The sequence below is a fragment of the Punctularia strigosozonata genome, assembly GCF_000264995.1.
Source record: "Punctularia strigosozonata HHB-11173 SS5 unplaced genomic scaffold PUNSTscaffold_9, whole genome shotgun sequence".
In the NCBI taxonomy this organism is placed as follows: domain Eukaryota; kingdom Fungi; phylum Basidiomycota; class Agaricomycetes; order Corticiales; family Punctulariaceae; genus Punctularia; species Punctularia strigosozonata.
In genome coordinates, this window is record NW_006767441.1 from 589783 (window position 1) to 613132 (window position 23350).

Below are 23350 nucleotides of genomic sequence, written 5' to 3' on the forward strand. Positions count from 1 at the left end.
TTGCGGCGAATATGTCCAATTCGGTGTGAATATGCACCGCAATTGATCGGGGCCGCGAGTGCGTTCGGAGCAAGTGTCGAAGAATTCGATAATTCCCCGACTGCCTCGGGCGCGCGTGCTTCGCATCGCGCGCTCGTTCCTCCGACGGCAGATTGTAGGGAATTTCCCTCTGAAGAATGGACAAGGTTTCTTTGATTGTATCAAGGGTTGCAAGGATCCTCAAGGCTGATGTGATCTGGGACGGCGAGTGCACACCGATAACAAGCAGTGGCAGACCGTAGTAGGCACCTAGTTCGGAGACACGACACGGGCTCTGTGAATCTTGACGTCTTCTTTAGGTCTAGAAGCATCTGAGCGCACATTTCTCGACAGGATGAGGGAATGCTGACCGATCTTGCGTGTCGGTTGCCACTGAACCTAATCGTTGCAATACTCGCATTCCGGAGCTGACGCGACCGAATATTGTGTGCTTGTTGTCCAGGAACGGTGTGGGCGCCAAGGTCAGAAAGAACTGGGAACCTGTGACGACAAGAAGAGATCAGATCCACGTCACCAGCCGCATGTGCCATTACCGTTTGTGTTCGGCCCAGAGTTGGCCATAGCCAGGATCCCTGCCCCAGTGAACCTCAGTTCCTTGGGAATAGCATGAGATCCCTGACGATCGGGAAAAATAGCAATCTCATACAGGGCTTATCTCATCCTGGCTGTTGATAGAAGAGGATATCTCTGAGTACGTTCTCATGAATCCGCATGGCCTCATGGACGCACAACTTCTGGCCGTAGATACTGGTGCCGCCTCGACCTGACCACATACCGATGGATTTCAGCGATGGATTGCGAGTGTTTACGACGTCTGACGCACCTGTTCCGGTCGGATCGCCTCCTTGAACCATAAAATCCTGCGAAGGGTGGTCGGTGAATAGCCGTGGCCGTATACACATGTTCACGAACTGCGATGATTCGATGAAATATCACGCCGTTGTAATAGCCCTTTCTTGCGAGCTCCGCAAAGTTTTTGCAGGTTTGTGGACTACGATCAGCCGCGTCAGCAAGGGGTGCTAGTGGAATAGACAGAGCAGTCACGGCGCACGCGTGGTCCCAGTACAACTCGAGTTGGATCTCCCCCAAGCTGGTTTCCAGAACTACCGAGTCGCCCATATCGAAAGTAGTCTCCCTCGGTGGTAAGCAGTTGTTAAGACAACAGCAATGAGGCAGTCGATGACGGTACTTGGGAAAGAAGAGACGGGACGTTGGGCAACTGAACACCGATTAGGGGAAGTGAGTGAGAGAACGCGAGCGGCTTGCTTCCTTCGCCGACTGCGCTTTTGCATATGCACCTGTACTCTGCCTGAACACATCGACCAACTCGTCGCGAACCACATCGTGTTTGTGGTACAGCTGTCCGGACTTACTGAACTCGTAGACATACAAAGAAATGCGCGCAGTCATCCAGCGTGTTACATCGGCTTCAGTCACGGTGGACAATGAGGTTGTCTCCGCCATTTCTCGGGGACTCGTCGTGTTGGTGGGCATAGGGACAGGTCAGTGCACGACTTCATTACCTGTTTCGGGAGCGTCGGGTTATTCAAGTGATCCGATAGAATAGATGACACGACTACCGACGTCGAAACTCTGTGCAAGAAAATGTATTGACCGCCCGCTCGTTACAACGTTTGGGTTGCTCATCCCAGGCTCCTTGGCTAGACTGTCATTGAGGGTCTTCGACAATGCTTCTGGCAGCATGTGGAAAGCAAGCGTGAAAGATCTTGATGCCGACGTGCTATGCGTGTCTCAATTCACATTGATGGCAAATTGCTCCAAGGGAAACAAGCCGGACTTCCATAGAGCCATGTAGGCCCACTCCACTGCACATGCGTCCATTCTGCGGCCATGCCATCTGACGCGATCCGCTGTGTCCCAGGAGCACCGAACCTTCCCGAAAGCTGTACGCGTCCTTCCTCGAGCGCATGGCCCAACTCTACCGTCCCGAGAAGATCAAAGGCAGGTCTTTGAGCTCTATTACGATATTGGGGACGATACTAAAGAGCGCCTTTATGTTCTAGATGGAAGGTTCGGTGCTATGATGAATGTCTCCCTAACGAACGAGGCACGGTTCATCAGTTTGCGGCACCCACACTCGGACTGAACCCGCATCCATTTAGGGACCTGTTACCTTCACACTCGACTCTCGGAAATCTGTGTACGTGGATCAGGCTCCGCCAATCCATACGAAGGGGCAGAAAAGTGGGCAACGTTCAGCCCACGATGTTTCTCCGAACAATGGTGATAGCCCTGTACCGGAGGGACCCTCCGATCGAGAATAGATGCAATCGAGACTACGCGGGCCATCGCCGTCCATATAATGGAAGATTTCGGATGCGGCATCGGCACGAACGACTGATCTTGGTGGAGCTGACGTGAGGCACCGCAGACCCCGAATCCCCGATGAAGGCGCTCAAGCGATTGCACATGTGCTCTCCTTGCTTCTGGGCATACACAAGGCAGCGATCTAATACATCCGGCATGTGCGGCGAGAGGCGCTAGTTGAGCTGCGTCGCGAAGGCGCCACTCAGCTCGTTAGCGTCCTTCGGGGGCCTCTGAGGGCCATGCGTGCGTACTACGCCACTCGTTACTTACCCATCGATTCAATCTAGCAATCATTATTCTGCGAGCTGCTGATCATCTTCTCCTTCTTGTTCAGCTCAGATCCCGACCTATCTTTGGCTGAAGGACCCGGATCTAGGATCGTTGGGCTCTCTCAGACATGACATGTTGTCCCGGAGATCCCTCCGGAAAATGGATCCCTGCGCAAGCATGCGGGATTTGACCGCTGAGCTAGGTTTTGCAACATGCTCTCGCACGATCGTCGCAGTCAACCTCGATTTGGCGGTGATGGACGTCTATCTAACCCTTTCGAAAGCCTGTCATCGGTCTGGATTTCCCGTCGGTCATCTACTGTGTCCCTATCTCTACTTTCAAGGCCATGAACAGGGACATCGCGTGTGCGCCGCCCTCAGACGCGGCAGTAATAATCGCCTCGGCCTGTTTCGCGCCTGATCGAAATCTTCCGGCCTACAGAGTCAATTTGCGTCGAGTCGAGCTTCGAGCTTGGTTCGTCCTGAACGATCCCACACGGGTTCGTGGTCCCAGTCCATGGATGTACTCCTACGGCACCGACACTATCATTGGCCGCTTGACCAGTGGTACCTTCTTGCTTTCGTCTTCATAAGGCGTCGTTCGCTCAAAATGCTTCCGCGATTGTCGACGATCGCAGATCACGACTCGCGAGGTAGATCTCATTGATCCCGCGTACCGCACCCCTCAAGACAAACTCGCAGCTTTAAAGGCACACTGAGCAAACCAAGAAATGGGCGAGCCGCGAGAAGGAAGAGGTACCTTATGCAACAGGCCACTTCCCAAGAAAGGCAAGTGCCCGATACTTTCACGTTCGCTCTGCCGAAGCCATATTCGGCGCAGGCTATGCTTGTCACGAATACATCGTGAGGAAGGTTCGGATCGTTTCCTCTGCACGCTCGCCACGTTTTCTGACCGTATTTTTACTATCGAGCTGATCTTGACACTCAGATCCGCGGAGCTACGAGGATGCATTCAGGAAGTAGTTCGAACACTATTCTTCACGGAGTAACCACACTCCAAATCAACACGACATGGACAATCTCGCCGGACACAGAGGTGATGGGCGCAACAAGTCTCCCATTTACATTCATGATTGGACACTGCCACGAGGTGGTTTGATCGAGGCGTCTGCAACCCACGCAACATCTCGGTGCGTACGCGTTACGGCTTATGTTACCTAGTTGCCCCGCATCATGACTAACAGTCGAAAGTATTCATTCCACCTGCCTTGAATGTGAAGGTGAGGCCGCTGAGAAAATAGACCTAGAACTGTGACAAGTGTGAAAATGCCGCCCACAGTATCGGGCCCTCTGTTGCATGTCTATGCTCCGTTGCCCTATACCTGGGAAGACGAATGATGCCCTCCATATACTCGCTATTTATCCAAGGTCGTCTGAATATAAAGCCATCCGATGACTTCTGGGGGAAACTCGGGAACTGTTGCATCATGCGCCTTTCGTGCCGCCTAAGTCATACTGTTTAATCCCATTCTGCTCTGACAACGACAAACGGTGGCTTGAGTAGCGACTGATACAACGCCCTCGCTATAGGCCCTCTAGATCGAGGGCCGCACATCCCTGGATCCGCTCAATTGCCGCTCCACCTTGTTGGTCATGATGGCCATGCTCACTCTCAGGAAGCGACAGTCCGACGCATTGGAGCGAACGCAGCCGTGGGATCAGGCTACCAAGCTACCGGACCCTGCATTGTATTGTGGAAGAAGAATTCAAGTGCAAAGGCAGGTGGTACACAGGGGGTTTGGGGCCTCATATCCTTGACACTCGGGATGGCTCGGAGAGGATCCACTCGATCCCTTGGGGTTGTAGTACTTGCTCATCGACCACAGTTCGCCCTCCCGTGGCGATACCACGTTGCCTTTCCAGAGGCGCGGTGGAGCAACCATCATAATAATCTCCTCGCTACCTAGCCTCGACAGCTCGTCTCCTCCGATCTACATCCGACATGGTAAACCCTGCGTATCCGGAAGGCGGCTACTTCTCCACAACTCGCAGCGTCTCTTTTGACTCAAGGCTTGCTCTAGGAATACGGAATGCAGATGCGTTCCATTGACACGTGAAGTTATCCCATCGCGCTCATCGTGTATCGCCTTGAAGTCACCCAAAGCATGTAAGGAACAACAATGTCATAGGATGCTTGTGATAAAGTCGTGTTTTCTCACTCGTGAAGGAAGTTCTGTCGGAAACTGTTGGCATTGTCTGGTATGTGCCAGATACAGAGAATCATCGACCGTTTGGCTGAAGTCGTTTTTTCCAGACGGAATCGAAGAATAGGTTCGCATTTGCCCGCGGCCGAGTGTGGATTCTACGCCTGTGCAGTGTTTTTGGTAGTCTTCGAGTGAAACGTGCCATCCGGCAATCTTGGAGGGACTTCGCCTTCTGTCTCCCTATCTTTCTCCAACTGGGACACACCATGCGTGAGGCAACAGCCCTTCACCCACGAACTCAATGAACGACCTCGGTCCGTGGCTCCCAACGCCCTGCCTCGCGTTCTGCCGTTTCAAAGGTGGCCGGCTCCTCCGCATGGACCGCTTACCCCACGATCCACCACGCGGCCTGTCGGTGGAATAGTGACGCCCTTCCATGCATATGTCCACCGAGGGGTTCGATACCAGAATGAAGAGCGCTCGGCTTGCTCCCCGAGCCACTTGGGGTGTTGTGCGTATCTCTCTACGCTACTTCCCTCGTCGGTCCGCGCGCTTTCTCCGATGTCTTGGAACAAATCAATACCAGCTCAACTCCACAGATACACTCCACCCTACGCGTTCACCCATGTGAAGGTAGTGTCTATGAACGGACATGCGCCGGTCTCGTCGGTACGTGGCGTTAACGTTCGAGTTTTTTTTCCTGATGAGCCAGGACTAAATGAATCTTGAAAGGGTCACAGCACAACGCATATGCGACGTTTCTACAGACCGCAATGGGATGCGCGCCTCCCGAGCTTCCTCCGAATGCACGCTACTCTCTCAGAGAGACTATTCTCGATGCTTATGGCGGTGGCTGCTCGATTCTCGATCTAGTGTGAAGACCTCCTGCACGGTAGCTTACTTGACGGAAGATAGGATAAGTTATTAAGCAGTGCCGTATCAACGAGTGATGTCTATTATGCGATTATGAGAATGGTAATGGCATGCGCGCATCGTTAGGACGGGTTGATTCACAACATCCTTCCCATCATGCTAACCAGCACCCTCGTCCCCAGCCTGACCTTCCTTCCCGGCAGGCTTTCATCCTCGCCTCTCCAGTCTCTCGTCCATGTCTGGTTTGACTCTGATGTTGTGGGGACACGATCTCCTGCAGCGAGGCTGCCCTGCAATCCATTGACTTCTCTCTGTAACTGCGCCCGAAGAGAAGGTGAGCACGTTAGCAAAACGAAGGACAGTTCTGTGTCCAGATTCGCAGAACGCGAGGAGAGGTTTGTGGAACCGATGAGAGTCATGATTGGTCCTTGAGCTGGAGTGCTCCAGTCGGCTGACGAAGGCGGCGATAACCAAATACCTGACAAGGAATACCGGTGATTAACACGGAAAGCTCGTGAGGCTATAAGCCAGAACAGAGGCATTGTTTTACCTTTCGCGTGATACGTCCAACCATCTCGTTCCCATTCTTTGAACTTGATCCCATCGGCTTCGTCTCTACGCGCTTCACGAACGGCGCGCATGAAACGCCTTTCGAGGATGGTATAACCTTCAGGTATACGCCCAGATACGCCGGAGGAGCCGAAGAATCCGTTCGCCTGTACGAGGGAAGGACGTGTCATTGAGGCGATCCGAGAGAAGTGAATGAATAACTACCTTGGGTGCAGCGGCAATAATCGTACACGGCACTTCAGAATTCAAAAGGAGAGATTGGTACGGTTCGTGAAGGTTGAAATATCCGGATGTAAGATGCATTACGGGCAGTCCAGTTTCCCTTCCTGTCCGAGATGGCGCCTGAGAGCACGAATACTCGTTGACGTATCGGAAGAGGAGGGACAGTGCACGTTCTTCCTCTCGAATATTAAACTGGCCAGCTTGTATCACCGGAAAAATGAGGACATCATCTTCGCCAGCGGAATCTTGCAACGGTTCAGAAGACAAGTGTGCTGCCTGCAATGCAGACAAAGTTGATTTAGCCTTTGCTTCAATATGATGCGGATGGGCGTCGGGGTACGGCCACACCACCCTGTAGCCTTCGGCTGTTGCGTCTTCATCGGCAGCCTCCGATGCATCTCGTTCAGTAGAGGTCTTGGCCGACGACCTAAGACTGCACGGAAGAAGGCGGTAGGAGAACGAGGAGGCGGCATCGAGGAAAGCTTCACAATAGTCTGCAAATGCAGGATGGCCGGTGAAGCACACATAGCGATCTTGTCGGTTGACAAAATATGATTTGTTCAGGTTAGCTCTGAGGCGATGAGGAGTTGATGAGAATTCAAAAAGCGAGTTATAGTGGCAACGCACCAACGCACCCACTGATCATTACTTCATCGTCTGCTCCGTACACTTTCGCATGCCAGGTTCCCCACCCTTCGTTGAACCGTGGTGGAACAACCTTCGCCATTAGACCTTTGAGCTTTGGACTTCGAAATAGGCGAACTTCGGTCCGAGCCGGAAAACTTTGCAGCAGAGGCAGGAGAAGAGAGGCGGTGGAGGTTGGCCCTGGGCGAGTCGAGCGGTGAAGGTCGAGGGTGAGCGAAAGGCGGAGCGTCGGGTTGTTCGCAAGGGCTTCATGAAGCGTAGAGACCTATGCGCACCACACGAATTCATTAGGGATGCAGATGCAGACAAACATAAGCGCACCAATTCATGTTCGTTTTCGCCGATGTACAATGACGAGAGGAATATGCGCCGTCTCGCACGCCGTATCATGTCCTACGACCACGTCACAAATGAGTACACAATTTGTGCATATATGTCTGGTATACTCACTAACAGACGTGCGTGGAACTGGTCTGGCCGGGATAGCACATTGACCTGCCGGGCCAGCATCGGGAAACACGGCTGCGTCTTGGCCAGCTCATTTGCGTAGGTGCGTACTGTGGGATCCAATGATGCCGACGAGAGTGCACGGCAATCTATTTTATGAGGGTTTGTGCAGCGTCGGAGACATCGCGCCCGTAGAAACGACAGCATTGGCGTGGCAGACGGAGAACGAAGCCTCGCTTCCATCCCGCCATGACATCGACATCATCTCTTACTTGCCGTTCTGCTCATTGACGCATCATAGTTCAACAATATAATCGAGCATCTTTATCATGGACTCATTCTCTAACAACACGGTATACAACTTGACTTACAACGCGATGAGCTCCGTCTTGGGCTACCCATCGCGGTTGCTCGCCCGCATGCGCATGATGGATGAACTGCTGAACCAGGTAGGCTACATTATACCTTATAGTAGTCATACCGGTGGTTTCTAGTCAATCTCACTATTCTGTATCCTCGCAGGAAGCGGAGCGTCAGGCAGCCTTGTACACTGCCTCCCTCGAAGCTGCGGCCAATATGTCCATGAGCGACCAGGATGCTAATATTTCCCCCGCGTACGCGCGACCGAATCCACAACTCATGCCCGGCCCATGGGGATTTCTCACTTCGTGGTACGCTATCGGACTGTTCGCTATGGTGAGTCTCCTTGTGCATGCTCATGTATTATGATCAAAATGTCAATGAGCGCCATGCATCCAGGCTCTCTTGATCAATCGTATACAACATTTAGTCGTCCCGCCTCCTCAACCACCGACGTATGATCGACACCGTGGCCGGCTTGACCCGCGTCCGCGCACTTGGACAGCTCCGTTGAGGGGCGCATGGCATATGCTATTCCCTCTTGACCTCACGCGTACACGCACGCGCTTGATCCTCCGGATACCCTCGCTCATTTTCCTCTCGAAGGCTGTCTTCATTTGGGTAGTGATACTGTTGCAAACAGCAGATCTCTACCCTGCTTGGGATCATGGACTTATTGCAAGAATTGGAGAATGGGTAGCGAAGAAGGACACTGCAAGCGTCTGCTGGACCACTTTCGGCTCTGTATGTGGTGCTCTGTGTATCGGAGCATTGACGCGGGGGCTGGAAGGGAGGACGGCCAACGATGGTAATACGGCACCGTTCAATCTGGTAGGCGTTCCTGATAGCCGGCGGGAGAGCACGTCTGATTGAAAGACGTACACAGTTTGGTTACTCGTTCATGTTGCATGTCTATTCTTCCCCCCTGACGCATATCAAAACCGCGGAGGCCGCGTTTTCCAGGCCAGACAAGCATGTCGTAGTCACGCTTCTACTCCCCATTCTGCAGGTGTGTTCTCTACGAGCAGTCAAAACATTATACTGATTATTATTCTCAGCTTTGGATTCTGCACGTCATGGGTGTCCGCCTCCGCTGGTCGCACCAGCGGCTCTTACCTACGGCGTTCATCGCCGTCCTTACCCTCACCCACTTCTTCTACCTTACTCTCTTCTCCCGCGCACCATCGTCCTATCCGATGCTGTCCTATGTCCCGGCGCTTCTCGAATCTTCTCTTCTGGTCATCACCTTCCTAACCCTCGGCCTCAACATCATCACTCAGATATTGACGAAGGGGAAGGTCGAGTGGACAGGCTCAAGAGGTATCTTTGGCGAAGGCATGCGTCTTAGCATGGACGAAGATTTTGCGGTCGCCATTTTACGGATCGGGACCGGATGCTTGGAGGCGAGCGCCTTGGCTGGACTAGGAAACGAAGTTGGCGGCGTCGTCGCCTCGCGTTCAGCACTGTCGCTTCTTGGTATGATTGACCCAGCCGCCCAGGACGCTTTCCGGAGGGGAGACGAAGACGCGTTAGAGTTGACCGGGAGCGGTATCGGGCCAGTTCCCATGAAAGTGATGAAAGGCAGGAGGAAGAGGATTGTGAAGGGATTCCACAACGAGATCAAACATATTAAACCCGCTGGCTACGATGGGGCTGTGTGGGACAGCGCATGGTACGAGGCCTTCCTCAAGTTTTGTATTGTTAGTTGGATGGTTGCGCGGGGATGGACGGAGTTCCTGTGGGCGTGGATAAGGGGGCGGAGGGTATCATCCAGAGAGGACGACACGAACGCGGGCCTTGCGGACGAAACCGCAGAAGGAGAAGATTTTGATAGAGAGGACGACGACAAGGAAGCGCATACATATGCGCGATTCCTCAGGGGCGAGGAAGTCAGCGATGACGAGGAAGGTGGCGAGTACAGTCCTGCGGCATTCTCCGAGGCCACTTCAGATGCGGAATCGACCTCCTATGACACGGAGGACGATGATGAGGAGCTGGAAGAAGCAACGGAGGCAGTCAATCTGTACGCTGACCATCTTCGCGCCGGCACCCCAAGTCGTTCCTTGGAAACCTCGGGCGGCAGCAGCGCTCCAGTTCTGCTCGCGCATATGACGTCCTCCGGTTCCCCGCTCACTCGCCGACGATACACGAAACTGATCACGCATGCGACCCACCACACGATATTGTCCGATGGACCCTCCGACGATTTGGGTCGATTCGTGCTCGAACGCCGCGCGCTGACGAAACGGGAGCGAGAGATGGCTAGCAACGTAGAGGACGACGAATCCCGGCGTAATTGCGTGGTCTGCACAATCGCGCCGCGCGATATCATCTGCTGGCCATGTCGTTGCCTCGCACTATGCGACGGATGCAGGGAGAACCTTGCATCCAGGGCAAGTGCGCCGAAACACTCATGCCCATGTTGCAGGAGGACAGTCGAGGGGTATTCAAGGATTTATATACCTTGAACTAGATGCTATACAGGCGGTGGATCTGCAAAGGATTGATATGTATTATTCGTGTCAGTATATATGTACGCATACGCACCCATAGCACTCAAATGATTCGACGGAATACATGGAAGGTGATATACGACCGTGAGAGTAAACTTACATTTGCGGGAACGCAAGAGATGGTCCTGCTGGACCCCGAGGACGCTCTTCGCCGAATTTTTGGCAATGGCATCCACTTCAGCCGCATCGTCCTCCGGTCCTCATTCACAGACACCACTCGTTGCCGCCGGAGATTGGACAAAAAATCTGGTGCACCTTGCCAAGACTGCTGAGCTCAAGTCTGTCCTCGCCTAGATTTCACCATGCGCATCCCATTCATGTTCATCGGTCGTCAGGAAACATGGCTTGACTCTGCAGATGCACACCGCGCACATCCTATCTGCCCACGCATCGTTAGATCAGAAGAACAAGGCGCTTCAAGATCTGAAGGAGCAGAAGAACAAGTAAGATCTTCCCGGACAGCCGCAGTTGGGCACGCTGATAATTGTCCTCTTTCAGGCTAGCCAGCGAACGGACTCGTCTACTGGAAGCGCTCAGGCAAATCAACGAAGATCGTGACAAAGTCGGTCATTGCCTGCCTTTGCCCCTGACAGGCATTTACTGTGCTACAGGCGGACATGCTTGAGGTCACGCTCAACAAGGAATGTGCCGATCTTCACAACCAAATTCAAACCATCACCGACGGAGACTACGCAGCAGCGAAAAGAGACGTCGACCAACTCCGCCAAGAACTTGGGCAGCAGCCGCTTCCAAGTCTGCAGCAAATACTTGAAGAGCGGTCTCAACAGTACGCCATCCTTGTGTTCTTGGTTCATTCGTTCATTACTCTTCGTCCAGATACCTCCATGAACGTTTACAAGCTGGTAACAATCCTAGGCCAAAACGAACGGCTGCACCTCCTCTCAATGCAGAGGGCCAACCCGTCAAGCGACCTAGAGGCCGACCGAAGGGCAGCAAGAACAACAAGGAGCGTATTGCGAAGGCGAAGCAGCCGCCGCTCACGACAGCCCCTCAGAGCAGTGGGGGCCCGAACGCGACGGGAAGCGGGAGCGAATGACGAGGTCGGTCTCGTGTTGTTGGCCATGTGTATACTAGATCATTGCAACTGTATCACCGGATTATTGTATTTAAGATGGCGCATATCTCGTATTATAGTAGACAACTCGTTTATTGTGTAAGGAGAGAACCGGCGTCGTTTCCTTCACATACACGACGATCCACCGAACAGGAAGGAAACTCTCTTCAGTAGCTTGTTAACTTACAACTGTGAGATGGCTGCGCCACCACGCAAGGGTGATACATACCGTGACAGAGCAAGTGCCAGTGCATCTCTCTTGCAGGTCCATTTCGTCGCTAGTCTGGTGTCGAGCATCAAGGGCTACCTTTTCCAGATCCCTCCAAACCTTCTCCTAGTCTGCCGACAGCATGAGTATCACTCGACCATTCAGTGCTTTGGATCTTTTCAAGTTTAACAACATGCATGTATGCGTTTCCTCCGTAGTACGCCATATGTTGAATTCCTCTTGGCAGAAACTTGGACATATGGACTGAAACAGCGAGTGCCCTCTTCTCAACTCTCTTGCGTGCTCTGACGCTATGCATTCGTCGACCTCTCCGTATAGTACGGCATCCCGTTCTACTTGAGCTACCTGTCCCGTTGGCCCGATTTATGTTGCGTGCAGGAGGCACCGAATGGGCGCATGATGGGCTACGGTCAGTCACTCTTATTCATTGCTTATTCATTGCTTATTCGACATGTTTCCTTATCCCCGAAACCGCTTCATGAACAGTACTCGGGAAGGCGGAAGGGCAGGGTACAGAATGGCACGGGCATGTCACGGCCATCACGGTTGCGCCGGAGTACCGAAGGCTTTCACTTGCGCGCAAAATGATGAACCTCCTGGAGCATGTGTCTGACGAGGCTTACCGGGTAAGGATAGCATACACCCCGAAGTACAGTTGATAACCAATCATTCGTTTTTCTTAGGGATTCTTCGTCGATCTTTACGTCCGGTGTGCGAACCAGGTTGCGATAACCATGTATGAAGGCATGGGCTACAGCGTCTATCGACGCGTACGAGAATATTACGGTAGCCTTGGGAAGGGGCGCGCTGGCAAAGACGAGGAGGATGCGTTCGGTATGTCATTGCCCCGCTTCCGCACCTCCCTCGTCGTTTCCTGCAAATCATCCGTGGCTGATGCATGATCATCAGATATGCGGAAACCTCTCTCGCGCGATCCGCACCGGCGTTCCGTCCGGACGAATGGAAGAGACATGATTGTTAGCGCGCACGATGTTTCGTAGACGCTTTACGCTTTCGGCTGCTTGCTATAGTGTTTTTGGCATCCGAGCCGCGGCTTGTTGACCACGCAGTCTGTACGGAATATCTCGAGGAGTGAAATGGCTGTATAGCAGATCAACATCCTTACTCACAAACAACGACACCCACACACCAGGAAACAAGCATCAATTTCATCATTATGTACTTCCAGGGGATGACGGAGACTGGGGAATGCGGGGTACAGCGATACAACGACAAACAAGCGATGGTCCGCGACGTCCGATGCATCGTACCGTTTGTTCCGTATCATGGTTATGAGCAAGCAGGCAAAGAGAAGCTACAATAACAGCGATTGGCAGCGTGTGGTATACAAGGGTGTCAGAAAACCTGAGATGTGAGGTGAGGTGGTGGAGAAATGGGCATAGAATTATACTGGTCGGGACCCTGGATCGAAGCACACTTCTGGTTCTCTAATCTTGTATTAATGTGAAGCATTCAAAGCATTGGGACCTATTCAAGGGTTTCGTGAACTTCAATCAGGGGGGTCAGAACTGGACGCCGCCCATATTCATGAACTGCTGATGCTGGGCGCCGCTCGGGACTGGACTCGGGTGGCGCATCACGCTCTGCATCGCTGCGGGATGGGAGAACTGCTGGGGAGGCGAGCCCATCGGCACGGGTAGCATCGAGTTCATCGGTGGCACCTGCATATGCTGCGAGGCGTAGGCGAGCGCGTTGGGATTAGACATAGCAAATGGGTGTTGCTGCGTCGACGACGGCGATGTCGGCGCGGGAGAGGCTTGGAGACGCATAGCCTGCTGCGTCGGGGAAGGCGGTGCCTGGGCGACAGCTTGAGCCTGCATCTTCTGAAGAGCTTGCAGCTGTTGTTATGTCAGCCACATCCGGAATAGACACAGATGAGTGCGAAGGTTACCTCATAAAAAGCAAAGTCTTGCAATAAGGATGTTCTAGCTGGGTGTGTGTGAAAAATGCGTAGCATCTCTTGTCCGGCCTCAGGCAGGAGTTCCTGTGTGTCGCGAGAGTTGGTGACAGGCTTCCTTTCTTGGGTATTGCTGTCGACTGGTATTAGCCACTGTGTTGCAACAGGCGGACGATTCTTACTTAAGCTTGATGTGACGGAGGTTGGCATTGGGAATGTCGCGGACGAAAATCCAGCGAACTTTGAAAACACCTTTCCATTTGTCGGAGGCCCACACGGTGCTGCTCCGAGTGTAGTCGACGGGCGTAAGCATCTCCGCCATCCCGCAGAAGTGGCCACTAGTCGCGGTGAGTTCATGTTCCGGTGATCCGTAACAATAGTTCACACCTGGCATTCACGCTGAAGAAGAGGTAAATAGGGCCGCGACCAGCGGTTTCTTTGAACGCTTTATCAAGCCTTTTGTTGCCAGGATCCGTCGAGCTCCAAATTTCGTATTTCAAAGACTTGTGGACATCATCCTCTGTGTACGACTTGATGACAAAATAACGTGCCTAAAAAGGGATGGTTATAAACACGAGCTCAAGTCCAGGCGGTAGATGCTCACGAAAGGTGGTTTGGTGTCGAAGTTGACTGGATTGTACCCCTTGGTGGCGATCAAACCCGGCACATCGATTGGAGATGTGATCACGTTGTTTGCATCCTGGTACTGACCTCCGATCTGGCCCTGAGCGGCTTGGCCGAAGTTCGTGCCCACGGGCAACCTTCCAGAACCTGTCGTGCCAACCTGACCCTGCTGATTCAAGTATTGCGGCGGGATGGACGGTACGCCAGGAACAGGACCTTTGCCCTGCTGGCTGTAGGCGTAGTTGAGGTTGCCGTTCGACGCGCGCGAACCGAGGATACGATCTTTTTGGTCCCAAGTGGAAGCATGGGCTGATAGAGAGCGATCGTCGCCAGCGCCGCGCTGTCCCTGTTGCGACAACCCTTGGCCACCTGCGCCGGGGATGTATGGTGCAGCGCTCATCGGACCATAGCCGCTTTGGATCTGCTGCCCCTTCTGTTGGCCACCAACATCGGTGACCAGTTGAAGGTTTCGCGGTCCGTTAGAACCATTACCGCGCAAGCCTAGCCCTCATAACAGATTCAATATCCCACTCCAGCGCAAAGCGATCACCGCATACCATTCTGACCATAATTGTAACCTTGCTGGCCCGCGAGCTCAAGAGTGGCAAGAGCCCGTTGGACATCGTCGATTGGAACACCTCCACCGGCGTACACGGCACCATTCCCGGGGGTGCGCCATTCGCCAGGTGTGCCCCAAGGAGATCGTGAGGAGGGACTGCCACCATACTGGCCTTGACCTTGTTGCGGTGCCTGCTGTTGCTGTTGCTGCTGCTGCTGCTGCTGCTGCTGTGCACGCTGGAAGTACGAGTCTTCGGCGTAAGCCGCTTCGTCCTGCTCGTATTCCTCCTCTGCGTTGGTGGGACTTGGACTCCGGGCGGCGGAGTGCCTCATTGCACTGGCCGCTTGCACGGTGCCCGAACGCTTGAGGCCGCTGGTGGCAACACGTTTGCCACCATACGTAAGGCTCTGATGCCGACGAACGCCGGAGTCGGCGAGAGGTGGCGAGGGAATCTGTCCTGGGGCAAAGTTGGCTGCCATCGGTGATGGATTAGACGACTCTTGAGAGTGGGTGTCATCGAGCTGTGTGTGCGACGGTCAAGGCTGGTATACATTTACTTTAGGCGGTTGACGTACCTCTTCTTCGTTATGAAGACCTCGCATTTCCTTTTCCCAATCTTCTTCGTCCCCTTCATGGCCTGCGATGGCCGAGAGACTGTTCATCGTGCGAGGCGTCAACGTCCCTGGCTGTCTGCCGCCCGTTCCTTGGAAGGCTGAAGACATCACGCGGATCAGTGCTGATCTGCAGGCCATCGCAGATCGCATTGCATACCCCGGTGATACTTGGTCGGTAGGGAGGCCTGCCTATGCAGAGAGGAGCTTTTCTCGCCAACGGCGCCGACACCGCCCACCCAGTCTTGATCTACCACCTCGTCTTCGTCTTGGATATCGAAGCCCTCGGCTTCGTGAGCTTGGGAGATAGGACGCCCGCCAGCGTGCGCCGTGCGCGAGGCCGCGCTGATGGTGTGGTGCCGACGAACGCCGGAGCCGGTCGATGCGAGCTCGGTGGGCTGAGCGGACATCGTCAGCGTTGTGGGATGGTAAGGACGATAGTCTGTTCTCGGTGGCGCCGGGCGTGGTGGGGTCGGCTTGGAGACTTGAGTCTGGGAGTAGTCAAGGAAGAAATAGAAAGCCAGGAACTTGGAGATGAGATCATGTCCCAAAACGCAAATGTACAGAGCCCGGCCGTCCGAAACTCGGACCCCGCCGATGGGTCACTCATCCCAGCACTGAGTACAGATACATTTGGTACATTTGTTTAACATGCCGCTGGCGGTACAGTAAGGGCTACTGTCGCCGCGTACAATGGACATTCGGCATCGCCCCCTCAGAACTTACCTTCTCCCCAGCGCCTCGTTTGGCACGCCATTTCCACCGCAGCGAGTCTGTCGGAGCGTTGTCAGCGTACAGCCGGGCTGCGCAAGCACAGGGGCCTTACCCCCAGTCTTCTCCGTGGTTGTGACCCTTATTCTCGCCCTTGCCCAGGCCTGCCCGTTCCAGCGCCTGGTCGTCTGTGAGAGCAGTGAGCACGCCGAAGATGACAGGGACACCGGTGTCCAGCTGCACCCGCATGAGCGCATGAGATACGCTTTCGCAGATGTACTCGAAGTGCATCGTAGATCCCTTGATGAGCACACCGATGGCGATTACGGCGTCAAATGGCTGGTTTGGCATTGGCACCGTCGTCGCGCCGGATGATCCGATTGCAGGCGACGCAACGCGGGCCGGGGTGTTCGATCCGCCAAAGCTTAGGCCACCAAGGAGGTCCGCTGCGTTGGCGCCTGCTTGCACATGCGCGCCAGCAATGACCCTGCACGTACGGATGATCAGATCTAAGGCAAGAATCGCGAGGGAAGGAATACACGTACCGCTGACACGCAAGGGGCAACTCGAAGCTGCCTGGGACAGATTGGATAACAATGTTGGTCTCCTTGACGCCGGTCTCCTTCAGCTTTGCTACTGTGCCAGCGACGAGAGCGTCTATCACAGACTTGTTCCATCGGGCATGCACAATCGCAATGCGCAACGGGGACCCATCGAACTTCTGGTCGGATTGCGACAGCCCCTTGACCGCACTGAAGGAGAGGCTACTCATTTCTGTCCGTTGTATAGCAGCTAGCTCATCGCAATGTCAGGGATGGGACTGTATCAAGAGATGGCGAACATGGCTCACGCGTCTGTATGCGATCGCGACTTGTTACGAGAAGACGGTGGCGGTGACCTGCATGGCATCCCGCAGACTTCGACCAGCCTCCTCAAACAAAGCCTTCGGAGTCTGCAGCAAGCGGAGATCGAATCTCCCAGACCCTGGCAATTTTGCGTAGTGAACATCCTGATTGGCTCCCTGCTCTGTCCACTGGCAGCAATGGCAGACACGAAAGCCGACGGCGACCTCGCAGGTATGTCACCAAAACGGCGCATATACCATGACCTGACTGGACAATAGTCACCTATTCGCTCATATACTCGTTCCTCACGAAGAAGAACCACGAGAAGGCGGCGCGGGTACTCAAGAAGTCAGTGAAGGATGTGGTGGACCTCGACAACTATGCTGCTACCAGTGAGGTGGACGTTGAGATAGACGAGATTGTCAAGCAATGGAAGTCACTCAGCAAGAAGAGCCAGAAGGAGACTAAGGAATCGGTCTCGTGAGTCCCATCCGCACTCTGTGCAGGCATAGTCGTTAACGGTATGCACAGGACCGAAGAGTCTGACTCGGACTCGGACTCGGCTTCATCATCATCATCCTCTTCGTCTTCTGGTTCCTCTCCGGACGACGACGACACTGGTGCGTACATAAACATGCGAGATGTCGAACCTTACCGAGGGATGTAAAGCACAGAATTCTGATCCGGACTTGTCCTCTGCGTCGACGACCAAAGGAAAGGAAGTGCAGACGGGAAAAAATGTGAAAACTGCGAAACCCCCTTCCTCCGCAGCCTCATCAGGCTCGCGTACGCTCTCGACCGGGGCCGCGAAATCGGAATCGGGCTCGAGCAGCTCGTCATCCTCTGACGACTCGGATGAGGATAAACCCGCGAAGGTCGCTATTGCGAAGCCCAATACCTCCAAGAAGACCGCGAAGGAGTCCGAGTCCGAGTCCGAGTCTAGCAGTAGCAGCAGCAGCAGTGACGAAGACGACGACCCTCCTAAGAAAACGCAGAAAGCCGTATCAGAGGCTGGGAAACCGGAGCTGAAGCCCACCACCAAAACAAAGAAGACCAAGAGTGCTTCCTCGTCCTCGTCGTCCAGCAGCTCGTCCAGTTCGGACTCGGACTCGGATTCAGACTTCGAGGCGACCTCAAAACCGCAAACCCCCGCCGAGGAAGCCGGTACTCCCAAAGTGACGAAGAAGCGACGGACGTCCCTCGGCGGCAGCGCTGTCCCCACCGCAACAAGCGTATCTGCTCCCCCAGCTGCCGAGTCCACGCCAGTTTCCGCGGCCAATGCAAACAACAAAGGCAAGCGGAAGGTGAACGAACCCTTCAGGCGTATAAAGGTTGACAAGGTTACATTCGTGGACGATCGGTTGCGAGACAACACCTACGATGCGAAAGTGTGTTTTTAACCCTGCCATGAGATAGCCCACAATAACCCGCACAAATACAGGGCTTCAGCAGCGTGAATGACTACGGTGCTCGCGCAAGCAAGGACCTAATTGTTACTCGGGGAGATGGTTTCCGTAAAGAGAAGAACAAGAAAAAGCGAGGAAGTTACCGCGGCGGCGAGATCACTGTAAGCTTCCCTTCCCCAGTAATACGATATTTCACCGACCACATTTCCGTTGCGTATAGCTGGAGAGTCATAGTTTCAAGTTCACGGACTGATCTTGGCAGGGTCGGTCACAACAAGGACGCTGCTACGTTAGACGGATCGGGCACGGCAAACCTACGCCTTGCTCAAATCGATCATGCGGGATGTTCATCCCATGACCCGGGATGACAATCCGCGTCTTCGCGTTTGTTGGCAAAGATCTCACAATAGATCATAATAGGGACACCGTGCAAGCTGTATGACGGGGATGAAAGACAGTAATGGAAGCTAGCTATGGACGAGTCGTGTCAGCCTCTCAACCTGCGAAGGGGAATTGCCAGCGAACCTACCAATGCGAAAGCGATAGAGTACACACAACAGTATCCGCCCAAGAATAGATAGATCTAAAGCCGTAGGTATGTCCCAAACTCCTACCACAAGTTCAACTACGTGCCACCTGCTTCAAGGCATCCAAATCTTGATTGTCTGATCCACGCTCCCTGTTGCCACCACGTTGAGCAACTTCTCCGGTTCCTCCGCCTTCGCCACGGGCGCGCCATGGCCGTGGCTGGGTCCGGCCGTGGCGGGGCTGGCCCCCGCAACTGTCTTCCGACCCCATGCGAGGCACTGAACGAAATGACCGTGAGCCTCAACGGTCTTGAGGCACCGCCCGGTGTTGAGTTCCCATATACGGATTGTCTTGTCATCCGACGCCGAGAGCAGAAATTTGCCCGACGGATGGAAGACGAGTCCTCGAATCCAATTGTCGTGGCCATGCTGCCATGTGCACATGATGAGGTCGTCGCGGACATTCAACATGCGAAGTCACTCACGAGTGTGCGTAGCAACTGACCGGTCTGAGCATCCCAGAGCCGAATCGTCCTGTCGCGAGAGCCGCTAGCTACGAATGCGCCCGGTTTATTTTGTGTCGTTTTCTATGTTCATGCGGTCAGAGCCTTATCAAGCTAAACGCGGGGTAGGTCATACCGGTATGCCTGCTAGCTCACGTATAGCTCCGTATGCTGCGATTGGTGCAAACGCGACGACTTCAACAACGTGGTCATGACCTAGCAGCTCCATTTTCGCCTCTCCGTTGAGCGCATTCCATATCCGTACGGTCTATTGCATAATCAACAACGGAAACTGGAATGTATGCGTACGACTTACGTGGTCGTTTGAACCGCTGACGAGTAGCTGGCCGTCGTCTGAGGGCCGCACACAACGTACCCACTCGCCATGCCCCGTGATCGTCCGGACTAGATGTCTGCGCGATGTAATGTAAATGGCCTTCTCAGCTGTTACAACAAACGCCAAGCATGCTCACGTTGATGCCACTTCAAATACCCGAATCGTCCTGTCCCGGCTAGCGCTGATGATGTACTGGTCTCCTGGCATGAAACGTACAGATGAGACGGCATGCTCGTGTCCCGGGAATGTCTTCGTGTTCTTCCACTCATTCTGTGTATCCCAGACTTTGATGAACAAGTCTGATGAACATGTCACTGTCTTGCAAAGACACAACGCATTAGTATCCCGTTTCGAACATAATCAGAATGGACCCGGTGGTTCAAGCTGCAGGCTGGATCATGTGTGACGGAAAGGATGGGACACTGACCCAACAAGTTCCCTTTGTTATCGAAATCGCAATCCTGGACGGATTTTGTATGGCCTTTGAGCGTTCGCTCGAATTCCCCCGTCTCCCAGTCCCAGATCTTCACCGTCGCGTCGTCGCTAGCTGAAGCAAGGATGGAGTATGTTGGATGGAATGCTACGCTGGTCACGGGGAGTCTGTGGCCGGTGAGGACGTGAGCGGCCGGAGATCGAGGAACCCAGTCGGTTTGCATCGCGGTGCGTTTGGCCGGCGAAAGGGAGAGCTCTTCCTGTAAAGCAGCGTTTCGATTCTCCAGATCCATTATCTGGAATCGATAATCAGCAGGTGTTACCCTGGGTAAGTCGCGCATAGCTACCTTCTTCTGCAATCGAATGACACTGGTCCATTTCTTTTCCAACAGACCGGCATACTTCGACTTCGGTTCAGGTGTATAATCAGTTCCTGAGTTCTCCTTCAGCGCGTTGTATGCCTCGGTGAAGTTGTTCGCGTGCAGATATTCCAGCATGGATTTGTGTCTAGGTAACGGCGCAGCATGGCTTCAGCAACAGTCCGTTCAACGCAAGCGTAACATTTTGACATACAACTCGTCCTTCTGCCGTTCCGACAGCAAGGACATCGTGAAAAGGGGTTTCCGTGGACCTGGACGAGCGAGGATGAGGTTGGGTTCAGCTTGTGCCCGGAGTCGTGACGGTGATGGTTGAAGTAGCCTCGGGTTCAGATGATCGGCGCGCGCGCGTGTACCAGACATCGTCACCGCTCTTCCCTTCCTCCCAAGACGCAGTAGTAGACTGCTCGTCCTCTGCGTCGTGATTCCTGATCATATCCTCACCGAAACATAATGTCTGCTCCTGAGGTGTACAATATCTCCCAGACGCCTATAACGTCCCATGCCTTCAACCCCGACCGCAGCCGTGAGCACGACATGCGACTCCACACGATTATATGTGGTAACCTCTTGAATTCTAGAGGTTGCCGTGAGCCTCAAGTCCAACGAGGTCACGATCCTCTCTAGCCAGGGCTCGGAATGGGTGCCGACCGAGACTCTGTCGGAGGTGCGTATTCCCTCACTGGCGCAGCCTGCCGTCTCTGGCGCTGAATGGGATCGATAGCACGATAAAGCCATAACTTCCATCGACTGGGCGCCAAACACCAACCGGATCGTGACCGCCTCGCAGGACCGAAACGCATACGTGTGGCAACTCACCCCCGATCCAACCACCGGCCAGACGGTGTGGAAGCCTACGCTCGTGTTGCTGCGCATCAATCGCGCAGCTACGTACGTGCGCTGGAGCCCCAAGGAGGACAAGTTTGCCGTGGCCAGTGGTGCCAGGTATGTCCATTGTCCGCGCATTGAGCAAGAGTTGATTGTTGCTCGTTTAGGGCGATTGCTATCTGCTCCTTTGACTCCGAGAACGACTGGTGGGTCTCAAGGCTACTCAAGAAACCGATCCGATCCACCGTCCTGTCCGTTGATTGGCACCCCAACAATGTCCTGCTCGCTGCGGGCTCGGCGGACATGAAAGCACGCGTATTCTCTGCCTTCATCAAGGATGTTGACAAGAGGTCAGTCTCCCGATTCCCGGGATCAGCGATCTCTCATTGTCAGAATCCCCGATACTGATCTCTATCATTGCAGGCCAGCTCCGACCGTCTGGGGCGAAAAGCTCCCATTCAACACCATTTGCGGCGAATACTCGAGCCCGTCTGGCGGATGGGTCCACGCCGTCGGCTTCTCGCCCTCCGGTGACGTTCTCGCGTTCGCGAGTGAGTCTGTGGATTTGATCCCGATGCGAAGCGTGCCTCTCATCATGATCATGATATCTCACAGGCCATGATAGCACGATCAGCATTGTCTACCCAGGTGGCCCAGCGATACACACTATCAGGATCAACACGCTCCCGCTGGTCACGTTGACCTGGACTACCGAGGACGCGCTCGTCGCCGCGGGGCACGACTGTCAGCCACTGGTGTTCTCGGGCAACGAACAAGCCTGGTCGCTCATCGGAAGTTTGGATGCCAAATCCGGGGCAGGAAGCAAATCGTCCGGTTTCGGCGGTGGGTCGCCTGTCGTGGGTCGCCTGAACAGCGCGGCATTCAATACCTTCAAGAACGCGGCTGAACGCGGCCAGAGCGGTGGCGCGACCGAAGCAGCTCGCGGCTCCGGTGATACGGTACTTCACACTGTTCACCAGAACACTATCTTGAGCGTCCGGCCGTATGCAGGCGGACCTGGAGCGGTGACACACGTCAGCACCTCTGGCGTCGACGGTAGGCTGGTCGTGTGGGACGTGAACGCAATTGCGGAGGGTGGGCTTGCGAGCAAGCTGGCATCTAAGCTGAGACTGCAGTAAACGTGAATGGATGTATGCTATGGCTTTAGACAATCGTACGGATCTGACTATGCTCGCATGGTCGTGTCGAAGGAAGCCTCGTCCGTGCTTTCGTTATTCTCATGGGAGTCGTCGCCGTCGGGGACTGAGTTGATGACACTCCATACGGAGGCCTTGTACTGTGGGACACGATGTCAGAAGGTGCATAATCCGAGATAGAAACATTCCCTCGATCCATAGCAACCCTGCGAGGTCTACGGCGCTGTCGGGCGAAGGGATACACCTACGAGAGTGAATACGAAGCCCATCTTGCTCTCCAAAACGCGTAGCTGTTGAATGAGCGAGTCGTTGGGGGCTTCTGCAAGCCTGCGAGTCTGTGCGAGCAACTGGAAGGACGTGACAACCCGTTCGCCAGGCGTGATGCTGAACGGCGAGACGCACCTGTTTCAAATGCACATTGAGCTTGGCATACTCCCACAGCACTTGGGCCTCTGTCGGCGTCAAATCCTGACTGGACTCGTATGGATTCGAGGACAATATCTCTGCGTCCGAATCACTGCTCTTTGCCGCCTGCATGGAGGGGAAGGAGCCGAGGGATGTGTGGCAGTGCTCGCCACGATGCCTTCGGCCACCCCGCTGATCGCCGCAATGGACGCGCTTTGTTCGCGAACATGTGCGTCGCCGCAAAGCGAATGGCTGGCGCGATCACATTGCATAGCATACTACTGATCTCAAAGTGATCTTCTGCGCAGAACGTTGTCGACGATCATCTGGTCGCCATCAAGCCTCCTAACAGGGCCTTCTTTTACACCCCGCAAC

At 54.2% G+C, this 23350-nt stretch overlaps 12 protein-coding genes across 12 annotated transcripts; 6 read left to right on the forward strand and 6 right to left on the reverse strand.

The window, feature by feature from the left end:
- Positions 1–288: 288 nt before the first annotated feature.
- PUNSTDRAFT_71040 (uncharacterized protein) lies at positions 289–1158 on the reverse strand (the record flags this gene model as incomplete). The annotated part of the gene is made up of 8 exons (XM_007385360.1): positions 289–340; positions 390–519; positions 573–633; positions 686–704; positions 769–802; positions 863–899; positions 952–1030; positions 1091–1158. 8 exons carry the CDS (start codon positions 1156–1158, stop codon positions 289–291), a joined length of 480 nt encoding a protein of 159 aa, XP_007385422.1.
- A 277-nt stretch (positions 1159–1435) lies between these two features.
- On the forward strand, positions 1436–2146 carry PUNSTDRAFT_71100 (D-tyrosyl-tRNA deacylase; the record flags this gene model as incomplete). Its single annotated transcript, XM_007385361.1, has 5 exons — positions 1436–1541; positions 1607–1646; positions 1705–1851; positions 1922–1983; positions 2046–2146. The coding sequence occupies 5 exons, from the start codon at positions 1436–1438 to the stop codon at positions 2144–2146; spliced, it is 456 nt and encodes a 151-aa protein (XP_007385423.1).
- A 680-nt stretch (positions 2147–2826) lies between these two features.
- PUNSTDRAFT_53523 (uncharacterized protein) lies at positions 2827–4043 on the reverse strand (the record flags this gene model as incomplete). The annotated part of the gene is made up of 5 exons (XM_007385362.1): positions 3937–4043; positions 3849–3877; positions 3586–3787; positions 3273–3425; positions 2827–3136 (listed from the first exon to the last, which is right to left on the reverse strand). Coding segments are annotated over exons 1-3 (250 nt in total), but the record flags the coding sequence as incomplete, so codon positions are not given.
- A 1663-nt stretch (positions 4044–5706) lies between these two features.
- Positions 5707–7765, reverse strand: PUNSTDRAFT_104642 (uncharacterized protein; the record flags this gene model as incomplete). The annotated part of the gene is made up of 6 exons (XM_007385363.1): positions 5707–6152; positions 6225–6390; positions 6449–7037; positions 7102–7376; positions 7433–7504; positions 7562–7765. The coding sequence occupies 6 exons, from the start codon at positions 7763–7765 to the stop codon at positions 5812–5814; spliced, it is 1647 nt and encodes a 548-aa protein (XP_007385425.1). The 3' UTR covers positions 5707–5811.
- A 58-nt stretch (positions 7766–7823) lies between these two features.
- On the forward strand, positions 7824–10488 carry PUNSTDRAFT_53525 (uncharacterized protein). The gene is made up of 5 exons (XM_007385364.1): positions 7824–8007; positions 8081–8254; positions 8318–8749; positions 8805–8927; positions 8977–10488. Exons 1-5 carry the CDS (start codon positions 7888–7890, stop codon positions 10384–10386), a joined length of 2259 nt encoding a protein of 752 aa, XP_007385426.1. The 5' UTR covers positions 7824–7887; the 3' UTR covers positions 10387–10488.
- A 126-nt stretch (positions 10489–10614) lies between these two features.
- On the forward strand, positions 10615–11392 carry PUNSTDRAFT_40568 (uncharacterized protein; the record flags this gene model as incomplete). Its single annotated transcript, XM_007385365.1, has 5 exons — positions 10615–10709; positions 10767–10874; positions 10930–10993; positions 11043–11218; positions 11269–11392. Coding segments are annotated over 5 exons (567 nt in total), but the record flags the coding sequence as incomplete, so codon positions are not given.
- Positions 11393–11856: 464 nt separating this feature from the next.
- PUNSTDRAFT_114620 (N-acetyltransferase) lies at positions 11857–12736 on the forward strand (the record flags this gene model as incomplete). The annotated part of the gene is made up of 6 exons (XM_007385366.1): positions 11857–11909; positions 11962–11986; positions 12054–12144; positions 12222–12361; positions 12419–12569; positions 12645–12736. The coding sequence occupies 6 exons, from the start codon at positions 11857–11859 to the stop codon at positions 12734–12736; spliced, it is 552 nt and encodes a 183-aa protein (XP_007385428.1).
- A 522-nt stretch (positions 12737–13258) lies between these two features.
- Positions 13259–15857, reverse strand: PUNSTDRAFT_45625 (YTH-domain-containing protein; the record flags this gene model as incomplete). Its single annotated transcript, XM_007385367.1, has 8 exons — positions 13259–13594; positions 13648–13786; positions 13836–13991; positions 14041–14204; positions 14258–14778; positions 14835–15357; positions 15412–15548; positions 15608–15857. The coding sequence occupies 8 exons, from the start codon at positions 15855–15857 to the stop codon at positions 13259–13261; spliced, it is 2226 nt and encodes a 741-aa protein (XP_007385429.1).
- A 305-nt stretch (positions 15858–16162) lies between these two features.
- PUNSTDRAFT_114622 (dimethylribityllumazine synthase) lies at positions 16163–16930 on the reverse strand (the record flags this gene model as incomplete). The annotated part of the gene is made up of 3 exons (XM_007385368.1): positions 16163–16220; positions 16274–16645; positions 16704–16930. 3 exons carry the CDS (start codon positions 16928–16930, stop codon positions 16163–16165), a joined length of 657 nt encoding a protein of 218 aa, XP_007385430.1.
- Positions 16931–18456: 1526 nt separating this feature from the next.
- PUNSTDRAFT_70864 (uncharacterized protein) lies at positions 18457–18777 on the forward strand (the record flags this gene model as incomplete). Its single annotated transcript, XM_007385369.1, has 1 exon — positions 18457–18777. A coding segment is annotated over one exon (321 nt), but the record flags the coding sequence as incomplete, so codon positions are not given.
- Positions 18778–19050: 273 nt separating this feature from the next.
- On the reverse strand, positions 19051–20816 carry PUNSTDRAFT_71788 (dynein regulator; the record flags this gene model as incomplete). The annotated part of the gene is made up of 8 exons (XM_007385370.1): positions 19051–19365; positions 19422–19523; positions 19576–19707; positions 19756–19852; positions 19913–20090; positions 20204–20504; positions 20556–20715; positions 20782–20816. 8 exons carry the CDS (start codon positions 20814–20816, stop codon positions 19051–19053), a joined length of 1320 nt encoding a protein of 439 aa, XP_007385432.1.
- Positions 20817–20952: 136 nt separating this feature from the next.
- Positions 20953–23117, forward strand: PUNSTDRAFT_89233 (actin-like protein ARPC3). The gene is made up of 8 exons (XM_007385371.1): positions 20953–21111; positions 21167–21252; positions 21310–21530; positions 21581–21763; positions 21837–21964; positions 22029–22710; positions 22819–22917; positions 22973–23117. Exons 1-6 carry the CDS (start codon positions 21039–21041, stop codon positions 22550–22552), a joined length of 1215 nt encoding a protein of 404 aa, XP_007385433.1. The 5' UTR covers positions 20953–21038; the 3' UTR covers positions 22553–22710; positions 22819–22917; positions 22973–23117.
- Positions 23118–23350: the final 233 nt, after the last annotated feature.

Bases quoted from the DNA above. Each gene is read 5' to 3' on its own strand.
- PUNSTDRAFT_53525 (XM_007385364.1), top strand. From the start codon at position 7,888: ATGGACTCATTCTCTAACAACACGGTATACAACTTGACTTACAACGCG. The intron at 8,008-8,080 runs GTAGGCTACATT...GTATCCTCGCAG, and splicing joins TGGATGAACTGCTGAACCAG to GAAGCGGAGCGTCAGGCAGC. The intron at 8,928-8,976 runs GTGTGTTCTCTA...TATTATTCTCAG, and splicing joins TTCTACTCCCCATTCTGCAG to CTTTGGATTCTGCACGTCAT.
- PUNSTDRAFT_89233 (XM_007385371.1), top strand. From the start codon at position 21,039: ATGTCTGCTCCTGAGGTGTACAATATCTCCCAGACGCCTATAACGTCC. The intron at 21,764-21,836 runs GTCAGTCTCCCG...CTATCATTGCAG, and splicing joins ATCAAGGATGTTGACAAGAG to GCCAGCTCCGACCGTCTGGG. The intron at 21,965-22,028 runs GTGAGTCTGTGG...GATATCTCACAG, and splicing joins TGACGTTCTCGCGTTCGCGA to GCCATGATAGCACGATCAGC.